General features: G+C 28.4%; 2 protein-coding genes across 11 annotated transcripts in view; one reads left to right on the top strand and one right to left on the bottom strand.

Annotated features, from left to right (window-relative positions):
* LOC132921822 (cAMP-specific 3',5'-cyclic phosphodiesterase) overlaps positions 1-11,902 on the top strand; it is a 622,929-nt gene extending 611,027 nt beyond the window's left edge. For all 10 annotated transcript variants that reach the window (XM_060985040.1, XM_060985045.1, XM_060985038.1 and 7 more), the window contains 11 exons: positions 2,903-3,015; positions 5,837-5,930; positions 6,094-6,368; positions 7,499-7,597; positions 7,769-7,933; positions 8,086-8,185; positions 8,284-8,438; positions 8,539-8,661; positions 8,803-8,985; positions 9,070-9,184; positions 9,390-11,902. In XM_060985040.1, the coding sequence (XP_060841023.1) occupies positions 2,903-3,015; positions 5,837-5,930; positions 6,094-6,368; positions 7,499-7,597; positions 7,769-7,933; positions 8,086-8,185; positions 8,284-8,438; positions 8,539-8,661; positions 8,803-8,985; positions 9,070-9,184; positions 9,390-9,544 (1,577 nt within the window). In that variant the 3' untranslated portion in view covers positions 9,545-11,902. The remainder of the gene's footprint in view (positions 1-2,902; positions 3,016-5,836; positions 5,931-6,093; positions 6,369-7,498; positions 7,598-7,768; positions 7,934-8,085; positions 8,186-8,283; positions 8,439-8,538; positions 8,662-8,802; positions 8,986-9,069; positions 9,185-9,389) is intronic.
* Positions 11,903-18,920, bottom strand: LOC132921823 (macrophage migration inhibitory factor-like). Its single transcript, XM_060985046.1, has 3 exons — positions 18,597-18,920; positions 16,078-16,265; positions 11,903-12,092 (listed from the first exon to the last, which is right to left on the bottom strand). The coding sequence occupies exons 1-3, from the start codon at positions 18,699-18,701 to the stop codon at positions 11,990-11,992; spliced, it is 396 nt and encodes a 131-aa protein (XP_060841029.1). The 5' UTR covers positions 18,702-18,920; the 3' UTR covers positions 11,903-11,989.
* Positions 18,921-20,514: the final 1,594 nt, after the last annotated feature.

Genomic DNA, 20,514 nt, shown 5'->3' with positions numbered 1-20,514 from the left:
AATTACTGCCGGAGCGATGTGAATCGCCGGAAAAACTGGCCAAAAAGTGTATGTTTACGGTGTTATTTCTACACCTGCGATTTTCCACCGGTATACGCACGTGCAGCGTGCAGCTGGAGATTTCAGCGCATCATCTATATGCGTCCAACTCGACAATGAAAATACTTATTTTATTTTCATCACCTGTAGTGTGTACACAAATGCTCGTCGACTCATCAAACACTTTTCGGAAGCACCTTACGGGTCTCTCGTTATTCGTTGTTTTTTGGTGTCTAGTCAGGAGATATTCGTCTTCATCGAATCAAAAGTTTACGCTTCTGTCAACTATGTTTTCAGCAAAATAAAAAACTACGCCTAACTTTTTTCCACTAAGTGTTATTTTTCTTAGTAAATATTTTGAACACCGTTCAGTACGTCCAGTAATCAGAATTACATAGGAGCCACCACGCGGTGCCTACTCGTAACCATTGTCTATTGTCGTTGACCAACAAACATTTATTTTTACTGGTTAAACGTTTTAGTCTTATGATTTTTTATTGAATTTTTTCTTTTTGGATATTTAATTCAGAACTATTGATTTGTGTATATATATATATATATATATATATATATATGTATATATTATATTAAAATATATATAATATTAGTTTGTACACTTGAAATTAAAATCTTTAAAAAATTATAACTACTATTAGGATTGATTTGTAAAACTGTTCGTTGTAATGTTCATGGAATGATTCATATTTATTTGATATTCTGTTTGCACCACATCACTGACATTAGTTCACACTGCGTGTGAAAATATATTATTTTCAGAAATATATTTGTCTGAATAACATAAAACCAGAATTATGATGTGATGCACTACAACAAATAATAATTTTCAAAGAAAATCTTTTTTATTTTTCCGAAAAATAATGCCGCTCTCTACGTGTGATGCGCTCTTAGACAAAAGAATTATTCTTTTTCTGTTCTAATAATGTATCTAGTCTATAAGTAAGATAACTATATAAACACATTGACATTTCTCATTACTCATTAGAATATGATATACGAGTGCCAGTGAATTACAAGTATTTGTTCAATTTTAAATTTTTTATACATTCTGCCAGTATATTTTTTTGTAAAACTATCGTGATGGTGTGATTGACGTTCGATTTGCAGTTACAACTTATGGGTGTTTAACAATGTGAAAAGGATCAGTCTCGATTATAAATGATAGGGATACGTTATAGTTTTACGCTCGTTGAACCGGCATTGACAATGATATATTATATATATTTCAAAACGACGATTACGCGTTTAGAAGATTGTAAAAAAAGATTATGTTTGAAATTCACTGTTGAGATTCGTGTAATTGAATAAATATGTTGATTCGAAATTCTTATGGACTGTAAAGAAACGAAATTCTTGACATGGTACTACTATTACACGGCGCAGTCGTGTGAAATATTTTGGTCGATGAATTATTTATTTTGAAAAAAAAAACACACTTATCGGTCTCGAAATGTAAAATTTAATTAATATTGAAAAAAAAAACGGAAACGCAGAGTTGTCGAGTTACATTGCTCGTCGACTCCGGGGTGTATCGAACTGAAAATAATTGTTTTCGAAATCTTTTTTTTTTATTTTTATTTTTAGGGCGTGACAAGTGCCACGCGTATACGTATTTTATCACGATGTTAATCGGATCGCGTCTCATGCATGTAGCATGTCATATGTTTTGTGTACATAATAATTACACCGAGTACCGACCACAAGTAACGAGTACGTAAAACTAAATACGAGAAACGTTAACAACTGCGTTTACGATAACAACTTTACTGTCATATTATATTATATTAAAGTGTTAAAATATTATTTATAAGGTCATAAAAGTAAAATACACAATACAAAATATGTGTTATAGGTATGATACACTCTATACGTGTTTGAGATGTGACACTTGACCCGAGAAATGCCACCGACGTGTATAGTGTCATAGTATACTGTTGGCTGCGATTTAAACTATCGACTTTTGTACCAATGTGGTGGCGTGGGACGGGGGTACATTTACACTACCTATACATTTACAATCTGCATATACTTCTACTTAGTAATAGCTCTGCAACGAAATGTGTAATGATTTTAATGCAATGTGTCGCAACCAATGAATTTTCATAATATTTAGCCCGTCATAACCCCCGTGAGGTTCTATTATTTAAATAAAAAATTATAAAACCTTGTAAATAAATAATAATTTAAATATTATAATTTAATATACGACCCTCCGACCTGTCAAACAGTGAGCGCTACACTCGTTTTAACGATAACGTGCGAAACAGTTTCTGAGGGTGCAAACATAATTATTCAGTAGCTTATTCTCTTGACATAAACGTAGCACACTTTCAATACTCCAAAATTTAATAACAATTTGAAACCCAGTGCTTATGGGAACTATCGAAGGTATAATCTCGCTTAAAACCTAAGGTTAGCTATGATATAAAACGTTTCAACCGGTATCCATGTTAAAAAAAAAATCCGGTATATTAATATACTTGACAGATTTATAAATATTATAATTTTTTCTATGCCGTTCGTATTTTTTTGTGTACACTGAAATACTAAGACGCATATGCAAGGTCAAAAGTTTTATTTATTTCGAAACATTTTTCCATTAAGCAATCAAAAATCAAAGTACTGTGATAAAGTTTTTATCTTGAGAACAATCTTGCTTTATTTTGAAATTAATAGGTACTATAACGTGACAAAAATTTTTAAAAACATTTAATTTACACATTTTTAGCCAGGTATATATAATATAATGTTTATAAAATACATATTTTTTTCCATTTTATATACTCAAAAATTAATTTATTCAAAGCCAGTTATTTAATTATTTTAAAATAATGATTTTTTTCAGATGATGCATATCTCAAGATGTCCATTGAGACTATCGAGGAACTGGATTGGTGTTTGGATCAATTGGAAACCATCCAAACACATAGATCAGTTTCAGACATGGCATCATCAAAGGTATGTAAAATCATACTTCACTACATCTGAAATTACAAATTAAATGTACAATCATTTTATTATCATATATATAAAATATCCTAAAAAATGTTCCTATATTTATTTTATATAAAATATAATCATAGTCACTGGTGTTGTAATGATTACATCATGGATTTTAAAACGTATATTTCATTTTTTCTCCGTGACCATATGCATAAATATATGGTCTACTTATATATATTAAGCTAATAAAGTGTTAAAACTAAATAATTTTTTTCATTAATACATGTACCTATCATGTATTTTAATTAGTTTATAAGACATTATATAATGTCATATTAACGGGTGAAATACATATTATAATAGTCCTACCATTTATATAATGCATTCTATCCAAATTATATTTTATTTTTATACATTATTATATGTTACAATGATATAGTAGACATTTTTTATTATTTTACCCGAGGACTTAATTTATTATAGGTTTTACATAGTATAGGTACTTATAAAACACTAATAAATAAATTAATATTTAATTTTGAGGATACCATTTTTAAATTCAAATAGTGCGATGAATATATTGTTTTTTAATTGATATGTTCAGTTTTAAACTATAAGAATGATTTCGGATAGAAAATTGAATCTAGCTGGTTCTTAAGGTGGTAAAAAGAAAAAAATTATATATATTTTTAAAAAATGACTAGGAAAAACTTTGCGTATTTTTGTATTTTAATATGTTGTTCCATTTGTTGACTTTTTGTGATTTTTGGTGTTACTATCTCTAAATTTGTTATCATTATAATAAGATTAAATATCGTATTTTCGTACCTTTACATTTTTAAGTAATTTTAAATACTGTAGTTAATCATACCTTGCTAATAAATTATAGAATATTTTGTTGAGTTCTTCGTGTATCATAATATTAACATTAAATTATTCGTTTTAACCAGTTTTCTGTATATATTATAATATAGGAACATTAGGAACAATTATATATTATACATTATATTTTCTTAAATAATCGTTGTATTCTCGTAGGTCTTAAAAGACTAGATTAGTGAACATGTATTCGTACAATATAAGCGTTAAGCTTTGTCAGGGGCTTAAACCAATTTTCTGGTGGTTGTAGTGGTTATATAATATATTATTTTATAGTAGCGTCGCTGGTGAAGTAAATTTCGGCGTTGTACTCGTATGGTCGCGTTTCGATCATTGAAAACATTTTATAAAATACAAATGTAAACAATTTTTTAATGTCTATACTATTCGTTAAGATTAATAGCAAAACAATTCCAATCCCGTCTCACAATATATACATAATACATACAGATACGTATATAATATGGAAGGGTATTATTCCCGATATATGTAAACCTAATGTTTCCCATAATTGCCTAATGGGGTGAAAAATATTTAATTGAGCCGAGTACATTATGTTATAATAGTGGGCGAAATAAGTGGAGTCCCCCCAAGTGTTCACAGACGTTGCACAATAATTAAATTACATAATAAGCAACCTGATATTGAAATGAATATATATCAAATAAAATATAAAATTGGTTTATGCAAATTGTTTTGGAAAAGTGCGCAGCGGCAAACGGTTTTCGACAACTACGGCTTGCATTAAAAATGCGAGCTAGTACTCGAAATTAATGCACAAACTGTCTGAGAAAAAAATACAAGAAATAGAATTCTGTTTTTTCTTTTTTTGTAGTATTATTATTATTTCTTCGTGTACTAACCCCCGTGGCCTCGCAGCATAAACACGGCCAATTTATACTCGCACACTCTGAGTCTACCCTGTTCGCAAGCGCAAGGATAGCTATTTCTCAAGTGGAAAATATCCGAGAAATCGATTTTGGTTTTTTCTTTACGCAAATTAAATTCCCCATAACTCCACAGCGGTGGCGCATTTTATATATAGGTATACATATCCAGTTATATTTGAATACAAAGGAAAATAAAAATATAGTAAAGAATTGGAAGGACACTGTAGAAAATATATCCGATATGCATTTTTTTTTTTATTATACATAGTATAATATAATAAATGATCAACGGAGGCTTACTTTAATACGAGCTGAGTATACAGACCGCAATGTAAAGAATTATTTTGGAGGCCTTAATCGGCTTAATCTCTTACCTAAGCCACCTCTATCAATTCAAATTTACTCGTAAATATTGCATTATATATTAAAATTAAAAAGAATAAATGTATTATTTTATTTTATTTGATCTTTAACGAGTTTAATTATTTAATAATAACGAAATTTAAAATAATATTTAGAATCGTAAGTTGTGATAAACACTATTCATAAATTAATTATGTACAAATTATGTGTATGTTGTGCTTAGGTACGTTATTTACTTAGGAAAGAAACTGTAAATTCAATAAGAGACAAGAGTCAATAAATATTAACTGATATTATTAATACTATTAATAAATATAAAACAAAATATTATATAGATACTTAATTTTTAATATAAAAATTATTAAATCTCGTTGAATTTCAATTATTGTAAATACTATACAGCTATGTGAAACATTTAATTTAATTTTATATATTTATAATGTATTAATTAAAGCGCATTATATATATATTTTTTTTTATTATTAAACGAAGTACTTCAATTTCATTGAAACCTATAATGGTTCAATATTAAATTTATTAGGTATGCTTTCTAAAAGGGTTAATTTATAAAATATTATATAACAATTTATTATTTATAAACGACTAGCATTTTGAAATTTCTCTAACACGAAGTGAATAATATTAATTTCAACTAAATATAAATAGCAGTTTAATTAAATAAAATATTGTAAATTATGTTACAGTTCAAAAGGATGCTTAACAAAGAGCTTAGTCACTTCTCCGAGTCTAGTAAATCTGGAAATCAAATATCTGAATACATTTGTTCTACGTTTCTTGGTAAGTAATTATAATGATAATAGTATAGGTATATATATTAAGACGACCCTGCAATTTTCCTTCTTAAAAATCGATTGTTTTTCAACAAAAACTTCTGGAATTTGAGAACTGTACACGTGCATCAGAAGTAAATAAAAATATGCCTTTGTTGCGTCTATTTCAGACAAACAACAGGAGCTGGATATACCGTCGCTGCATACCGATGAAAATCAACAAGATGAGGGGCGGCAAATCACTAATAAAGCGTCGTCGTCCTCCGGTGCGTCAACCAATTCACAATCTGGCGCACAGTCCAAGAAAAAAGACGTTAAATCCAAAGTAACGCCGATGTCACATATATCGGGTGTAAAAAGGGCCTTATCGCACACAAACAGTTTCGCCGGCGAACGATTGCCGAAATTCGGCGTGGATACACCCAAGGAGGAGGAATTGGGACACGTGAGTCAAAAAATACAATATTATGTTATAATATTATGATAAAATAATATATTACCTTTACAATAATCGACAAAATTCGTGCGGTTACGTGTGGAATTTAAAAATGGGTACAAACACGAGATGGCTTGTAATGGGGATGGTAAAATTGTTTACTAAAAATGTAAATATCAATATTATTCTTAAACGTTTCTTATAATTTTATCCAGAAAATATTATTTTGATTTCACCAAATGTTTTTAATAATAAATTATTAACAATTTAATAATTATTATGTATAATATTTATAATTTATATTTTATATATATCCAAATGTTAAATGAATATGCGTCGTTAAAAACGCACGCGGAAAGTAAAAAGCAATGTGATTTAAGATGATTTTAAGCAAATTTCTACGATACATTTTCAAAACAATGAAATAACGGTCTGTTATTAACAAGGTTGGAATGCGTCTTAAACAAATTGTTTCAATATGTATTTAAAACGTTTTAAATAAAATATGGTTTTGCCCAAAACGTCTTATACATAAAAGTTCAAAACTTTTTAATCAACATTTAAAAAAAATAAAATACGATTGTATAGTGATTTTTTTCTGTAAAATATACATTTTGTGTGTATATCACGGTATGTACAGTAAAATTTAATATATGGGTACACAATTCACAAGCAATATTTTTAATTTTATTTATCTTTTCTAATTAACTTTATAATATAGTGTACCTATAAATTACACTTGAAAACAAACATTATCATTACACTTTAAGCGAATAAAAGGTTTGTTTTGTATTATTTAAAAAAAAACTTGTATTATCCCACCCCGATTATTAGATGCTAAAATCAGTTTACGATCGTTAAATATACCTTCTACACGATATTATAATAGAATGGTTATTATATATTGTATACCGGATTCAACGTTAGGTAGGTATATTAATATCGATCGTTATATTATATTACGTCGTTTTCAGTGAAACAATTAGTAAGCTATACCGCCACTAATAACGTACCTATATTAATATGGACACTTACTGTGTACGCCTACTATTATGCCTATGAATATTTATATTCTTGTTGAATATTGTTGTGTTTAATGCGTCGATAATTACATCGACCCTTCGTGGTGTCTCTTTCAGACTTTGGCTGAAATAGACAAATGGGGTATCGATATATTCCGGATAGCCGATCTGACCAACAACCGACCGCTGACGGCCATAGCGTACACCGTGTTCCAGGTAATAATAACAACAACAACAACAACAATAACAACAGTAATAATACGAGGCGGCGAGGAGGATACTACAGCTGAGATATTTACAACACAGTTGTAGTCACACTGCTCGTTTGCCGTGCTGTTAACCAAATGATTCTCGCTGATGGCCGCTATTTATTTTTATCGTTTTCAGAACCGAGAGCTATTGAAAACGTTCATGATTCCAGCAAAAACGTTCGTTGCGTTCATGATGACCCTAGAGGATCATTACGCCAAAGACAATCCTTTCCACAACAGCACTCACGCGGCGGACGTCGTCCAGTCCACCAACGTTCTGCTGAACTCACCGGCTTTGGAGGTGAGTGGAATCGCAAAAACAGTCCCGTACCTATACCTAAGTTCATATTCAATTATATCATAATTGACGAAATTGGAATTTGATACATCGCATGATGGCGCCGTGACAATATTATATTGTATAAACGGTCGATTGCTTTTTTTTTTTTTCAGAGTGTTTTTACTCCACTGGAAATCACCGCCGCTCTTTTTGCGGCCGCCATACACGACGTCGACCATCCCGGACTGACTAATCAGTTTCTCATCAACTCAAGTAAATAACACTTCAAAAATATAATACATAATGCATCGTTATGACATTTTGGGTTGCGCATATTTTTATGAAATTGTTCGTCTTTGTTTTTTATGTAGGTTCTGAATTAGCTCTAATGTACAACGACGAATCCGTGCTGGAAAACCATCATTTAGCAGTGGCTTTCAAACTTTTACAAAATGACGGATGTGACATATTCCAGAATATTAATAAAAAACAAAGACAGACTCTGAGAAAAATGGTTATCGACATGGTAAGACTGTTATTTTTATAGTATGGATATAATAATAAATTGTTAACATTGATATCATTATTAACGTCCTTTTGGGTGATTTTTTGTTACACACTTATAGGTACTTTCCACTGACATGTCAAAACATATGAGTCTGTTGGCTGACCTCAAAACTATGGTAGAAACAAAAAAAGTAGCCGGTTCCGGGGTACTGTTGCTGGACAACTACACCGACAGAATACAAGTAAATTATACCACTGCAAAACATACATACATACATACATATACAATATATTTGTATACATTTTAATGTTAAACTGCAGTACACTATCAATATATAAAAACATATTACTACATAATATGTATTTTTACGTTTTTTGAACAGGTCTTGCAAAACTTGGTACATTGCGCGGACTTGAGTAACCCCACCAAACCGTTGGAACTATATAAACGATGGGTCGACCTGTTGATGGAGGAATTCTTCCAGCAGGGTGACAAAGAGCGAGAACAAAACCTAGACATCAGCCCGATGTGCGACAGGCACAGTGCTACGATCGAAAAATCACAGGTATAATGACAATCGAATGTAGATGGAACTTTAATAACGATGTCGACCACATTATTAAATTATTATTGTGTTTTTCGAACACAGGTCGGTTTCATCGATTACATCGTGCACCCTTTGTGGGAGACGTGGGCTGACTTAGTGCATCCTGATGCCCAGGAAATACTCGACACCCTCGAAGAAAACAGAGACTGGTACCAGAGTGAGTATATATAATATAATATTATTGTTTCGTATAAACGTGTATGCGGGATGTTTCCCTCTTAATGATACGCATAATAATGTCATAATCGTCGTTGTTTCCGTTTTCGTCGTCGTGACGATTATGGGTACCGCACGTATAATAGTAATACATAATGTTATGTAAAATATTCTAAGACCTAAGGTTTCGTTTTTACGCGCAACAGGTATGATTCCACCCAGTCCACCCGCGGACGAGTCCGAAGACCGCGAGAGCGGTGACGACGATGAATCAAAGCCCTCGGCCAGTGACCAGGACCCGAATATCAGGTTCCACGTGACGCTTGAGGAAGGTGACGAAGACTCGGTGGCCGCGATGTGACGCAAACTAGTCGGCTGGTGTCGCAAGCTGGGCGAAAAAGTCAACTCCTGGTGGAGGACCAAACAATGAGCAAAACAATTAGCGACTCACCTGGTCTCCGTTTAGGAGAAAAATAAAAAATACCACAGCGCCCCTTGTCCCCAAGAATTGCATGGTGTGTCCGTGTATCTGTGTGTATGCGTGTGCGTGTATGGAATCTATCCAAAACGCTTTTTTCTGTCTATGTAAAAAAAAAAAAAAACAAGTTTAAAAAAAGATAATGATTAATGATAATAATAAAAGAAAAATGAAAAAAAAATTAATTAACTGCAAATTCCTTTAATCTCATTTAAATTTAGTTATAATATAATATATAAAACGCGAATAAATAAAAAAAAAACTTTATTATTATTAATAATTTGATGTAATTTTGTTGTTATACATTTAGGTACGTATTATTAATTATTAATTAATGTTAGCTTGTGTTGTTCGGAGAGAGAATTTGCTCGTTTGTTTGTTTGTTTGTTTTTATTATTATTGAATACCGTTTTCGTAGTTGTTCTTCATTTGATTTTTCAAATAATTATCTTTCTTGTTTAGTCATTATTTTAATATTTATTGATGTTATAGCTGTTTAATAAAATGAAATGATGTTAAACATAAGAATATATACAATTAACTATTGTCATAATTAATAGTTATATTATTAATCTTATATCTTTCGGACATATAATTTTAAGTAATATAAACAAATGTATATCCCTGAAATGAACCTAACCTGACTAATATATCGTGTGACTAAGTAACGTGGGTTTTTCGATCATATTGTAAGCAATGGAATTTCGGCTTTGATAATTTTTTATATACATTATACATATATGTATTTTTTTTACTTGTATTATTCAAGTTGCTATAAAAAATAAATACAACACTTTAATTTAGATTTTTTTAACATTTCCAAGAAAATTTCGATCTTATTTAAATTCATCGTTTGGTGTACAATTGGTATTTAAAAAAATCTGAAATTAAAAATTATATTCAAATCGTAATTTAGAAAATTGGATTTTATTCAGTTTTAATAATTATTTTGTATGAATCAATGGTAAAATAACCATATTTATATTTATAATTTTACCAAGTCGAAATAAATAAATAAATCGAAATTTAAAATATGGTTTTAAACTATTTTATCATCGTTATAGTTTTTACATATTTTATCATTTTCGTTTAATATTGTCTGTACTATACGACATGACTTATTAAAATGTCTCCAAAAACCTTCGATTAAGGCTGTGATTTTCTTTTGCCTGCTTACCACAATATATACACGTTACTTTTTTAGGTTGGGTTCTTACATTTTCCGTTCTATTCTAATAGATTCAAAAATATATAATATATTTGCAGATTCCATTTGTCAATTCACTTGCATTTCTCATCCGATAGTATTTTATTTATTATTTACTATTTAGGTATACTTGCAAATGTAATGTTACCTTTCTTTGTATTTACAAATGTATATATTATATATATATATATATGTATATGTATACATTTGTTGAATTTAATAATTATTAGTATGTATTCATTTTATAATTTAAATGACTAGTCAATTTTACGCCAAATATTTGTACAAATTGTATTACCCTCCCTGCCCCTCCATCTCCATTTTTAAGTTTATTTAATATTCTTTTTTCTAAAAACCACGTTTGTCTATTGACTGTCTATTTTATATAAGCTTGGTAATTCAGGGTCCCCGATTTTTGTCCAAATTCCTATTTACTTTTTTTATAATATATATATATATATATATATATTTATTTAAAATATAATTAATAATAAATACTAAACGTGTAAATAATATACGTCTCTTCCTATATTACGTGTAAAATAATATACAATAGATACATATACATATATCACCATAATATATGTACAATATACAATATATATATATTCCATTTAAATTACGGAGAATATCTTTCGCGAGCCTTAGTTATTGTCATATTATTACAATATCATCTTTTGCATCTGTTGATAACACACATCCTAATTACATAATATTATATAACAATACACTACGGCCGTTTAGTGTGTACCACTTTGTTTGTTTCTAAAGGATCTAACGAGCGGTGCTTAATTAATAATTTGAATTTAAGAACAATTTTATTTATCTGTGTTGTATTCAAAGTTAAATGCACATCGAGTATATATATATTTATATATTATATGAACGTACATCATACGTGTCTGTATGTGTTTATAAAAATATATATATTTACATAAATATTATTATTATTATTATTATTATTATTATTATGTCTATAGGTCTGTAATTTTGTACCAAATAGATCGAATAAAATATGAAAACTCGGTACAATATATTGGTGTTGATAATTTATATTGGTGTTTATGTTATATATTATTAATAATATTAAAACTGCAATGAAAGCCACAGTCGTCTGCAATTCAATCTGAAGGAAACGTGCCTGTTTCGGACCAAATACGTTTCAAAGTTCTTCCGTTGTTGCCAATCAGCGCCATATCGTGTTCGTAGTAAAAAATCATGATTCTACGGAAACAAAAATAAATATATATAATAAGTGTTATCAAATCGTTTTTTATACCATTTGTTCAACAGAAACTTAATTTAAGAATTATTATAGTAGTAAAAATATATATTGGTAGCAACAGTCTATGCGATTTACCTACATGATATCAAAATATGCACAATATCAAAGTTTAGCTACTTTTTATGGAGTGGTGAATATAATAATATATAATAAGAACCCAGCTGTAAGCATGAACATCGACATCACTAAATAATTTTGATATTTTCTGCATCTTAAAACATGTTTTAGTAAACAACTGTAACAAAACCGTAAATCAAATAATACAAAATTCTTGGTATAATCGCACATAGTTAATAATATACTACCCAAACAATAATAAAAGTTGTGATAAATAATTTTTTTTTGTGGATATTTTTTGAAAACGCGTGTGGCGTGTCCGTCTATATTTTATAATATCATGTGCGCGAATAACATTTGACGAAACATAGGTATCATGATAGATATTGAGCACGTCTCACAGTCTTATCACTGACCGTATATAAGCGAACGTCAGTGGTATAATTTAGAACGGCAAGTAAGAACAATTAATATATAATTGTTTGCATAAATCGCATACAGCGGAGGTATAAAGGTGAGAACTAGTCTCGTGTATAGTGTGTTATATTAGAGTATTATATTATTATATTATTACTGTTGTGTTGTACAGAAAAGATAGTCGGACGTTGTGACAAGTACCTAAGTTAATAATATGCATAGGTAGATATCAACGCGTCATAGTATATTGAATAATCGTTACGAGAGCAAATAGAGCGATAAATCGAAATATGAAAAAAAAACTTATAAGTAAAGTTGTGTTAATCGTTTATGTAATGATATTCACTAAATAGTGTACCTAACGGTAATATCGCACGACATTACATTTATCACCTGTTATCAGTATTATCATAATAGGTTAAATATTTACCATCATACTCGTTAGATATTTATTTATATGTACTTAATGATTTGATAATTTCCAAGACATATTTTGAAACCCACTTATTTTATGATACGCAATAATATTGTGTTGTACATGTATCGTGTATATTGTATATTATTGGCTTTACGGACGTCATCTTTAAGGTGTTGGAAATAACCCTTCGCAATTATATTTTATAGTTAGGCCAGAGGTATCGTCATTCTGTGAATGCTCATTACCAAGTATTTAAAATACAATTAAATATTGTTATTAGCATGATATTATATGTAAATGTCACAGATAAAACTAATCAGTAAAGTATAAAATAAATGTACGATAATTAAAAATTGTACAACATATAGTACATGTCAAATCTCGCATTACCCTAGAATAATATCCATAACTAATCAATGAATAATACATCTAAGATCTAAAAACCTAATATGAGTTTTTCAACCACAATCTATAAGAAATGTATGCCCGAAAATTGAAATTTTAAATGGATTATCTACTGACGAAAAAACATAATTTGAATGTATTATTCTGACGTGTCATGGTCTGACAATAATGTTTTATGGCGATACGGTACTTATAGAACAAACTGTATAATGCACATGATAGATAATTTAATAGTAGAACTTTTTTTTTATGTTCCTACAGTTTTTTATACATTTCTTCTAAATGTATGATATGTCTACCTAGAGTTTTTTGATAATATACCTACTATAATATTATTGTATACTGCTAAAATAAAATTATATACATTTCAAATTTTACCATCAAAATTCAAATAATATAATAAATTCTCCGATCTCCATACAAGATAATAAAAAAAATAATATTTTAACTAACAATAATATACATAACTGTGTTATATCTAACATAATATACTCATCCGTTTAGAAAAATCACACTAATTACTATTTTACCAAGTATAGAGAAGCCAAAAACACCTGGCCACTTCACGCAGACTTATTATATTAGGTTGTTGCCTACCTTATTAGTTATTATTGATAAACATTTTGAAAATATTCTTGGCATACGATTCCACCTATATTATCCATTATAAGTCCTTAATATATTAATAGACTAGACTATCTGTCTATATAAATATTACACTATGCGCCGTGATTCATTATAGAGAGTATGATTATGACTGACCGATGTGCACCATCCACGAACACAGTCATATATTATTATTATATATAATTAAACTCAAGTTATATAGCGTATACTACTACCAGCGCCCTCTGGATCATGAATACGATTTAAATTAACAGGACCTGTCTACGAGTAAAAAGTTCTTATCGAATACAGATTTTTATTTAAACACTGCAGTTCTGCTATTTAATTTATTCTACAATAATTATTTATCTAATCCACAGGTTTAACGATACGATATCTTCTGCGTTTGAAATGAGACAATACTTAGAGCCAGACAAGCTATTTTTTATATTGTGTTAGAGTTTGATTAAATATTGTGATATAATTATTTATGGTCTGGTCATATAGTATCCAAATCTAGTTCCCTACAAAATGCCACAAAAATTTTAGTTAAAATTGTCAATACTTGATTTTGGTTGAATTATATGAAATCCTATGCTAGTTGGTCTAATTAAAAAATATGTTTGGAGGTAATTTTTAAAAATAATAGCTTTAAGTTAGAACTTTCTGGTCCGTTATCTGAGGCAGTTTTAAAATATTATGGTTTAAACAGCTTACGGCAAATAAGTTTATATTTGGACTTGTATTAATCTTCAAACTAATAAAAGACGAAATTATTTCCCCACATTTTTAAAGAAAATTAAATCCATAGCCCCAGTTTCCAGTATTAGAAGTTATAGTTTAGAACTTTGTCTCCCTCCTTTTCTAAACAAAACTATATACCATTTAGTCCAAAGCGCTGTATTCCATATCTATAACCTACTAACCTATATAAAAAAAAATTGATTTTTGTTTTGAAACATCACCTAAATTAAAATATTATATTGTTAATTCTCAATATTGTATACACGTAACCACTTTATTTATACCCCTACGGGGTGTTGTGATGTTAGTTATAATATAGCGTTCGGGACTTCTTGCATTTTCGTGTTTTTTTTAGGTCATAGATTATTCTAGGTGAGTTATAAATTTTTTATAATATGAAATGGCGAAACCAAATACTAAGTTTAAATTTGCATATTTTTGCATACTTTGTAATATTTTAGGAAAAGTGCATATTTTTACTTTTTAAATTTATATGTACGTAGAGTATAATTGTCGGAAAAATCATATTTAGAAAACATTCAAAAATATTTTTTTAAATGAATTTAGGTCTTAGTCAGTCGTATCTGACTCATACGTCTGTTTACGGTAGTTTATTTGTCGCTAAGAATCAACCTTTTTATCGACAATGGTATAGTTATGGTAAAACCTATTAATTGACATCTAGATTCTAAATTTTACGACGAAATGAAAACTAATATGTGTTCATTCGTTAATCACATTTAACTGATCGCACATCACGCGTTTATGTATTTCTTGTTAACTCAATAAATTATGTGCCAGTTTTTGTATAAACTATAAAGTATAAATTACACTCAATTTGTTTTTATAATTTTTATTATGTACTTACCTCATTTTTAAATTTAAATTTTTATAATTATACTATGTGTTTTTAAAAACAAAATAGAAAATTAGCTGCATAATTTTAAGCATATGTTGATGATTTTGACTGTATATTTTGATAATTTTAAGTAAAACAAGTCCCGAACCCTAGGGTCATTTAACAACTGTTTTATATTTCAATACTCAATAGAAAAAACTGTCCTCGACATATTTATATCCATCAGTCAAAAATCATGACGTAAAAAAAAGAAATTTACCTTAAAATTAATTTTCTAAACAAAATAAGGAGATGTCTTATTTGATCCGATGGATTGCTGAGAGTATAATATATAATACATTTATCTACATTAAGTACTAATTATTTTATCATGGACTATATTTTTGTCATCTTCGTTTCATAAGGAGGTATTAGTTACCTGGACTTGTGAATGCTGAGCGCGTTTTGCAGGTAATCACTGATGGCCGCCACGTATCGTTCGATAACCCCTTCGTCTATTGCCATACCTGGCTGCAGCGATCCTCTGGTCAGGTTCATCACGAGGCAAGGATCGGTCGATCCAGAAAAATCAAACTCCTGTCCGGATCGAAGTTGACCCATGATCACCTGAAATTTGAGACAATTACAAAATAACAGAATAAATATACATAGTACCTATACTTTTAGTACCTATGTAATACTTAATATCGTGATATTATTTAATGCGATAAAAATATTTTATATATTTTAAAAACGCAAAACCTTGCCGACAAAATTATTAAATTCCAGTTTTTACTAATTAAATGTTTGGTGTTCTAGACGTTCTAGTTGTTCTACCGGTACGGTGCATTTCGTCGACCAATTGATATTGTGTTTCCCATCGAATCTTATTATTGCGATATAATATAGGCATATCATTAGACATTAATTAATAATACCGGTTTAAATTAAAAACTAAAAAAAAAAAAAATACTGACTTGTTTTATACATTTTATATTTCCAGGTTTCAATCTGTAAACCATTTTTGTTTTTATTTTTTTAGTTCATAGTATATTTACTTTGCCAATCTTTCCAAACTTCATTTCAACTCTTTCATTTTTACAATTAACCACATGTTTCCAGTTTTTAATGGTTATAAATCATTTTTATAATATCGCTTATTGAGCTATTATACAGTCTATACATAAAATATATATAATAATATATTATCCACTCGTGAATTAATATAATATATTATAATGCATTATATTATTATACAACATAAACGAGACGAGATTTCTCGTACGTTTCCTAATCGCATGTTACGTACATAATAAACAGAATAATAATATATTGTTATAGGTATATACTATTGTTATACCTACCTATCGATCGGCCGCGGCGCTTCGAATACAGATAGGTAGATTACGTAAAACAAAAAAAAATTAATAATCAGTCGAGTTCATTGACAATATAATATTGTAGGTAATAATTATTATTGTTTTCGGTGACAACAACTATAATAGGTGAACATGGCAGTGAAAGTTTAGGTGGTAGAAGGGACATGTTGTGGGAGAGAATAATAATAATATAGTATTATGTGACGACAACATCTATAAAAGTGTATAAATTACATGCATAATAATATTATTATTTATTATTATTTTATTATAACTAAACGTGTCGTGTCATACAACCACAATAGTCCAAGCCTTATACTAGCAGGCTTAAAATGTATATACAAGTAAATGGTATATATAGTTCATTGGTCCTAAAGACAATTTTATCACTTAAACTTGGTCGCATTATTAGATAGAAAATGATAATAAAACAACGGTCCAAGAATATCTTTTATAAGTATTCGTAACAATATATAAGTACTAGATAATACCATAATACGTATGTTGCAACTCTTATCAAAAATATTATGTATTTTTAATAATATCCGTCAAAAGTATTTTTTTTTTTTTTTTTTAATTATACCATTTATAAATAAACTAACGTTACACTATACACGGAAAATTAAGTTGTCACCAACTTAGTATTAAACCATCAGCATTACCTTGATTCGTTCATTTTTAGGTAAGTATAGTGTTTAAAATTATAATCTTTAATAAGTATCCAAAGTATCCTTATTAAAATAAATTAAAAGATAAAAATAAAATAATACATGTATACTCGAAAGTTATACTTAATTTTTTTTTTTTTTAAATATTAAAAATTAAATAATTCATGTTTAATAAAATAGCTATAAAGTTATTACACAAATCCAACTTTTCAATTCTAGATTAAACATATAATGAATAATACCGTGAAAAATAAATACACGCGAACAATATGTATAAACTGTAGGTATAAATCCCCGATAATTAATATGTTATTTACCCAACTATATTTTTCACAAAAAAATTGTACATAGGCTTATTTTAAAATATAATAGACCAATATAAATAAATAACTTAACATGATTAAGTAAATACATATACAATATACATAGGTACATATTAGTAATATGCAAAATACATCATTTTCTAGTTTAATAGAGTGTTAGTATGTAAATATAACCCATCAAGTTAAAATTGTAGTTTTTGGTTTTAATAGTTTTAACGTACATCAAAAATTGTATAAATGGTTTTAAATAAAAAATAGTTTAACACTATATAATAATGATAGTAATAATACCATAAATTCTGTAATATTTCTCGATAAAATAATGTAATTTATAAACTATAGTATTTAAAAACACTCTGCGTGAGATTTTCGTATTAATTTAAAATCAGATGAACTTTTTTTTAAACGAAGTTTATCTGATATTTTTTATCCAAATTAATTAAATGTATTATTTTTTAGCTATTAACTTACAACATATAACGATGTATTGTTCAATAAACTGAAGTATAAATTCAAGTATTTTTTTATTATCATTAATTTACTTAAATTATTTAGCTAATACACATATTGAGCGTTGTGAATATTTACCTTTTTGGGCCGGTCGAACAGCGTGCATAGGAAGTCAGAAGTACCAGACAGAAAGCCTTCGGGCACCTGGCTGGCTGCCAAATTTGTGTCAATGGTGTAACTCATATTATTTTTTAATATTATTATGCTTTATTCGCAAAAACGTCACCTATAATGACTAGTATAACAATAATATTATATTATAGTACGTGTGTAATATTACTTAATGGTACAATAATGCCGATATATTATAATGCACGACAAAACGGTCACTAATTTATAACATAATAATATTTTAATGAGCGTTATGATTGTATAACTGGTGCGCGTGGACCAACAACACTGCTCTTGACCCCAAAAATGCCGTTCACGCAGTGTTTTTTCTTACTTTTTACATATTACGATTATGTAAAAGCAGTTTTTATTGTCGTGCTTTTGACACATCATGAAATCATTCACACATATAGGTGTTTTATTTATTAAGACAAATGTGTGGGATGGGGTGAACCCCCGCACCACTATAATTGATAAGCGATCAAAGGAAAATGTTTTACCGTTTTCACTACTTGTAGAAAAAATGCACACGTTTTTAAAACATAATATATTCAATTATTATTCATATATAATATTCTATCTATAGTTGAAAAATACAATAAAAAAAAAACTACTACTCCACCTAATTATTAGTAAATTTCAGTATTTTATAAAACTAGGTATATTAACTTGGGTGTAAATAGCTAAGCTCTTGCATTATTATATTTTTTCTTTTATGTGTCAATTATGTTTATTTGGAAATAAATTATCTTACATGATTGTAATATATAATAATATAATATGTATTACACTATACTTAAAATAATCAAATGTATACACGATTATAGTAATAACCATTAACATGATTTTATGGACGTTTAATTATTTTGATTAGTAAATATAATTTATTTTATAAAATAAATGTTTCCAAACTTGTTATTGTACTACAAGAAATACCGACACTTTCTCACAAGCTATTGGATTCCAATGTGGCCTGCAGCTTATATTGACTATTCAAGTTAAGTCATATAAGATATGTACTTATACTACATATTTATATTTAGGTTTTTGGCTAATGTTTGCAGTTTTTAAGTGGATGACAAATTTTAATGAGTTCTAAGTTCTATACAGGTGATTTTAATTTTAAATATATTTTTTTTTTGAAAAAAAATATACAGTCCTGTATCTAAATATACAGGACTAATTTTTTTTTAAAAACACTTCGTCTCTGTATCATTATAATATATCGTATATAAAAGTATATACTATACACAACATATATGGCTAATGATAGTATTACAATACAAAAGTGTATATACCTAACATAATATATCTAACATCTATGGTTAATGACTCTAATCAATATTCAATTTTGGCCAGAACTGTATAAGGTGAAATACAATGGCGCACGTTTATTGTTTTATAGTCGTTCCTTTTAAGACCTCATTAGTTCATATTGTACTTATTTATACTCAAACTCAATTTAGTGTTTAAAGGAATTCGAACCAGCCCAGTTTCTATCAAAATAAACCTAAATTATAAAAATTTTACCGATTTCTAAAATATATTGAAATTAATCATGAACTTTAATTTAAAGCGACTTAAAGGTCAAAGACTTTTTTGAAATTGAAGCTTTCAAGATTAGATTTTTAAATTCTGAATACCAATAATTTTAATAATTTTGAAATAAAAAAAAATATTATTATCAAATAAATAGGTTAGTTCTTATAATTGACAAAATATTGATACTTTTTAACTAAAAATATAATAATAATTAATATTTTTTTAGTACTGACAGTATTGTAGTGCGTTATATGTGCTTGCACAAGTGGGAGCCCTACACACAATCACGACCAATGATTACTTATTATATATAATATATTGTATACATACATTTACATGATCA

This window comes from Rhopalosiphum padi, chromosome 2, assembly GCF_020882245.1.
Source record: "Rhopalosiphum padi isolate XX-2018 chromosome 2, ASM2088224v1, whole genome shotgun sequence".
Taxonomy (NCBI): Eukaryota; Metazoa; Arthropoda; class Insecta; order Hemiptera; family Aphididae; genus Rhopalosiphum; species Rhopalosiphum padi.
The sequence above is the reverse complement of the archived record's forward strand: the minus strand, read 5'-3'. Positions and strand labels throughout refer to the sequence as shown.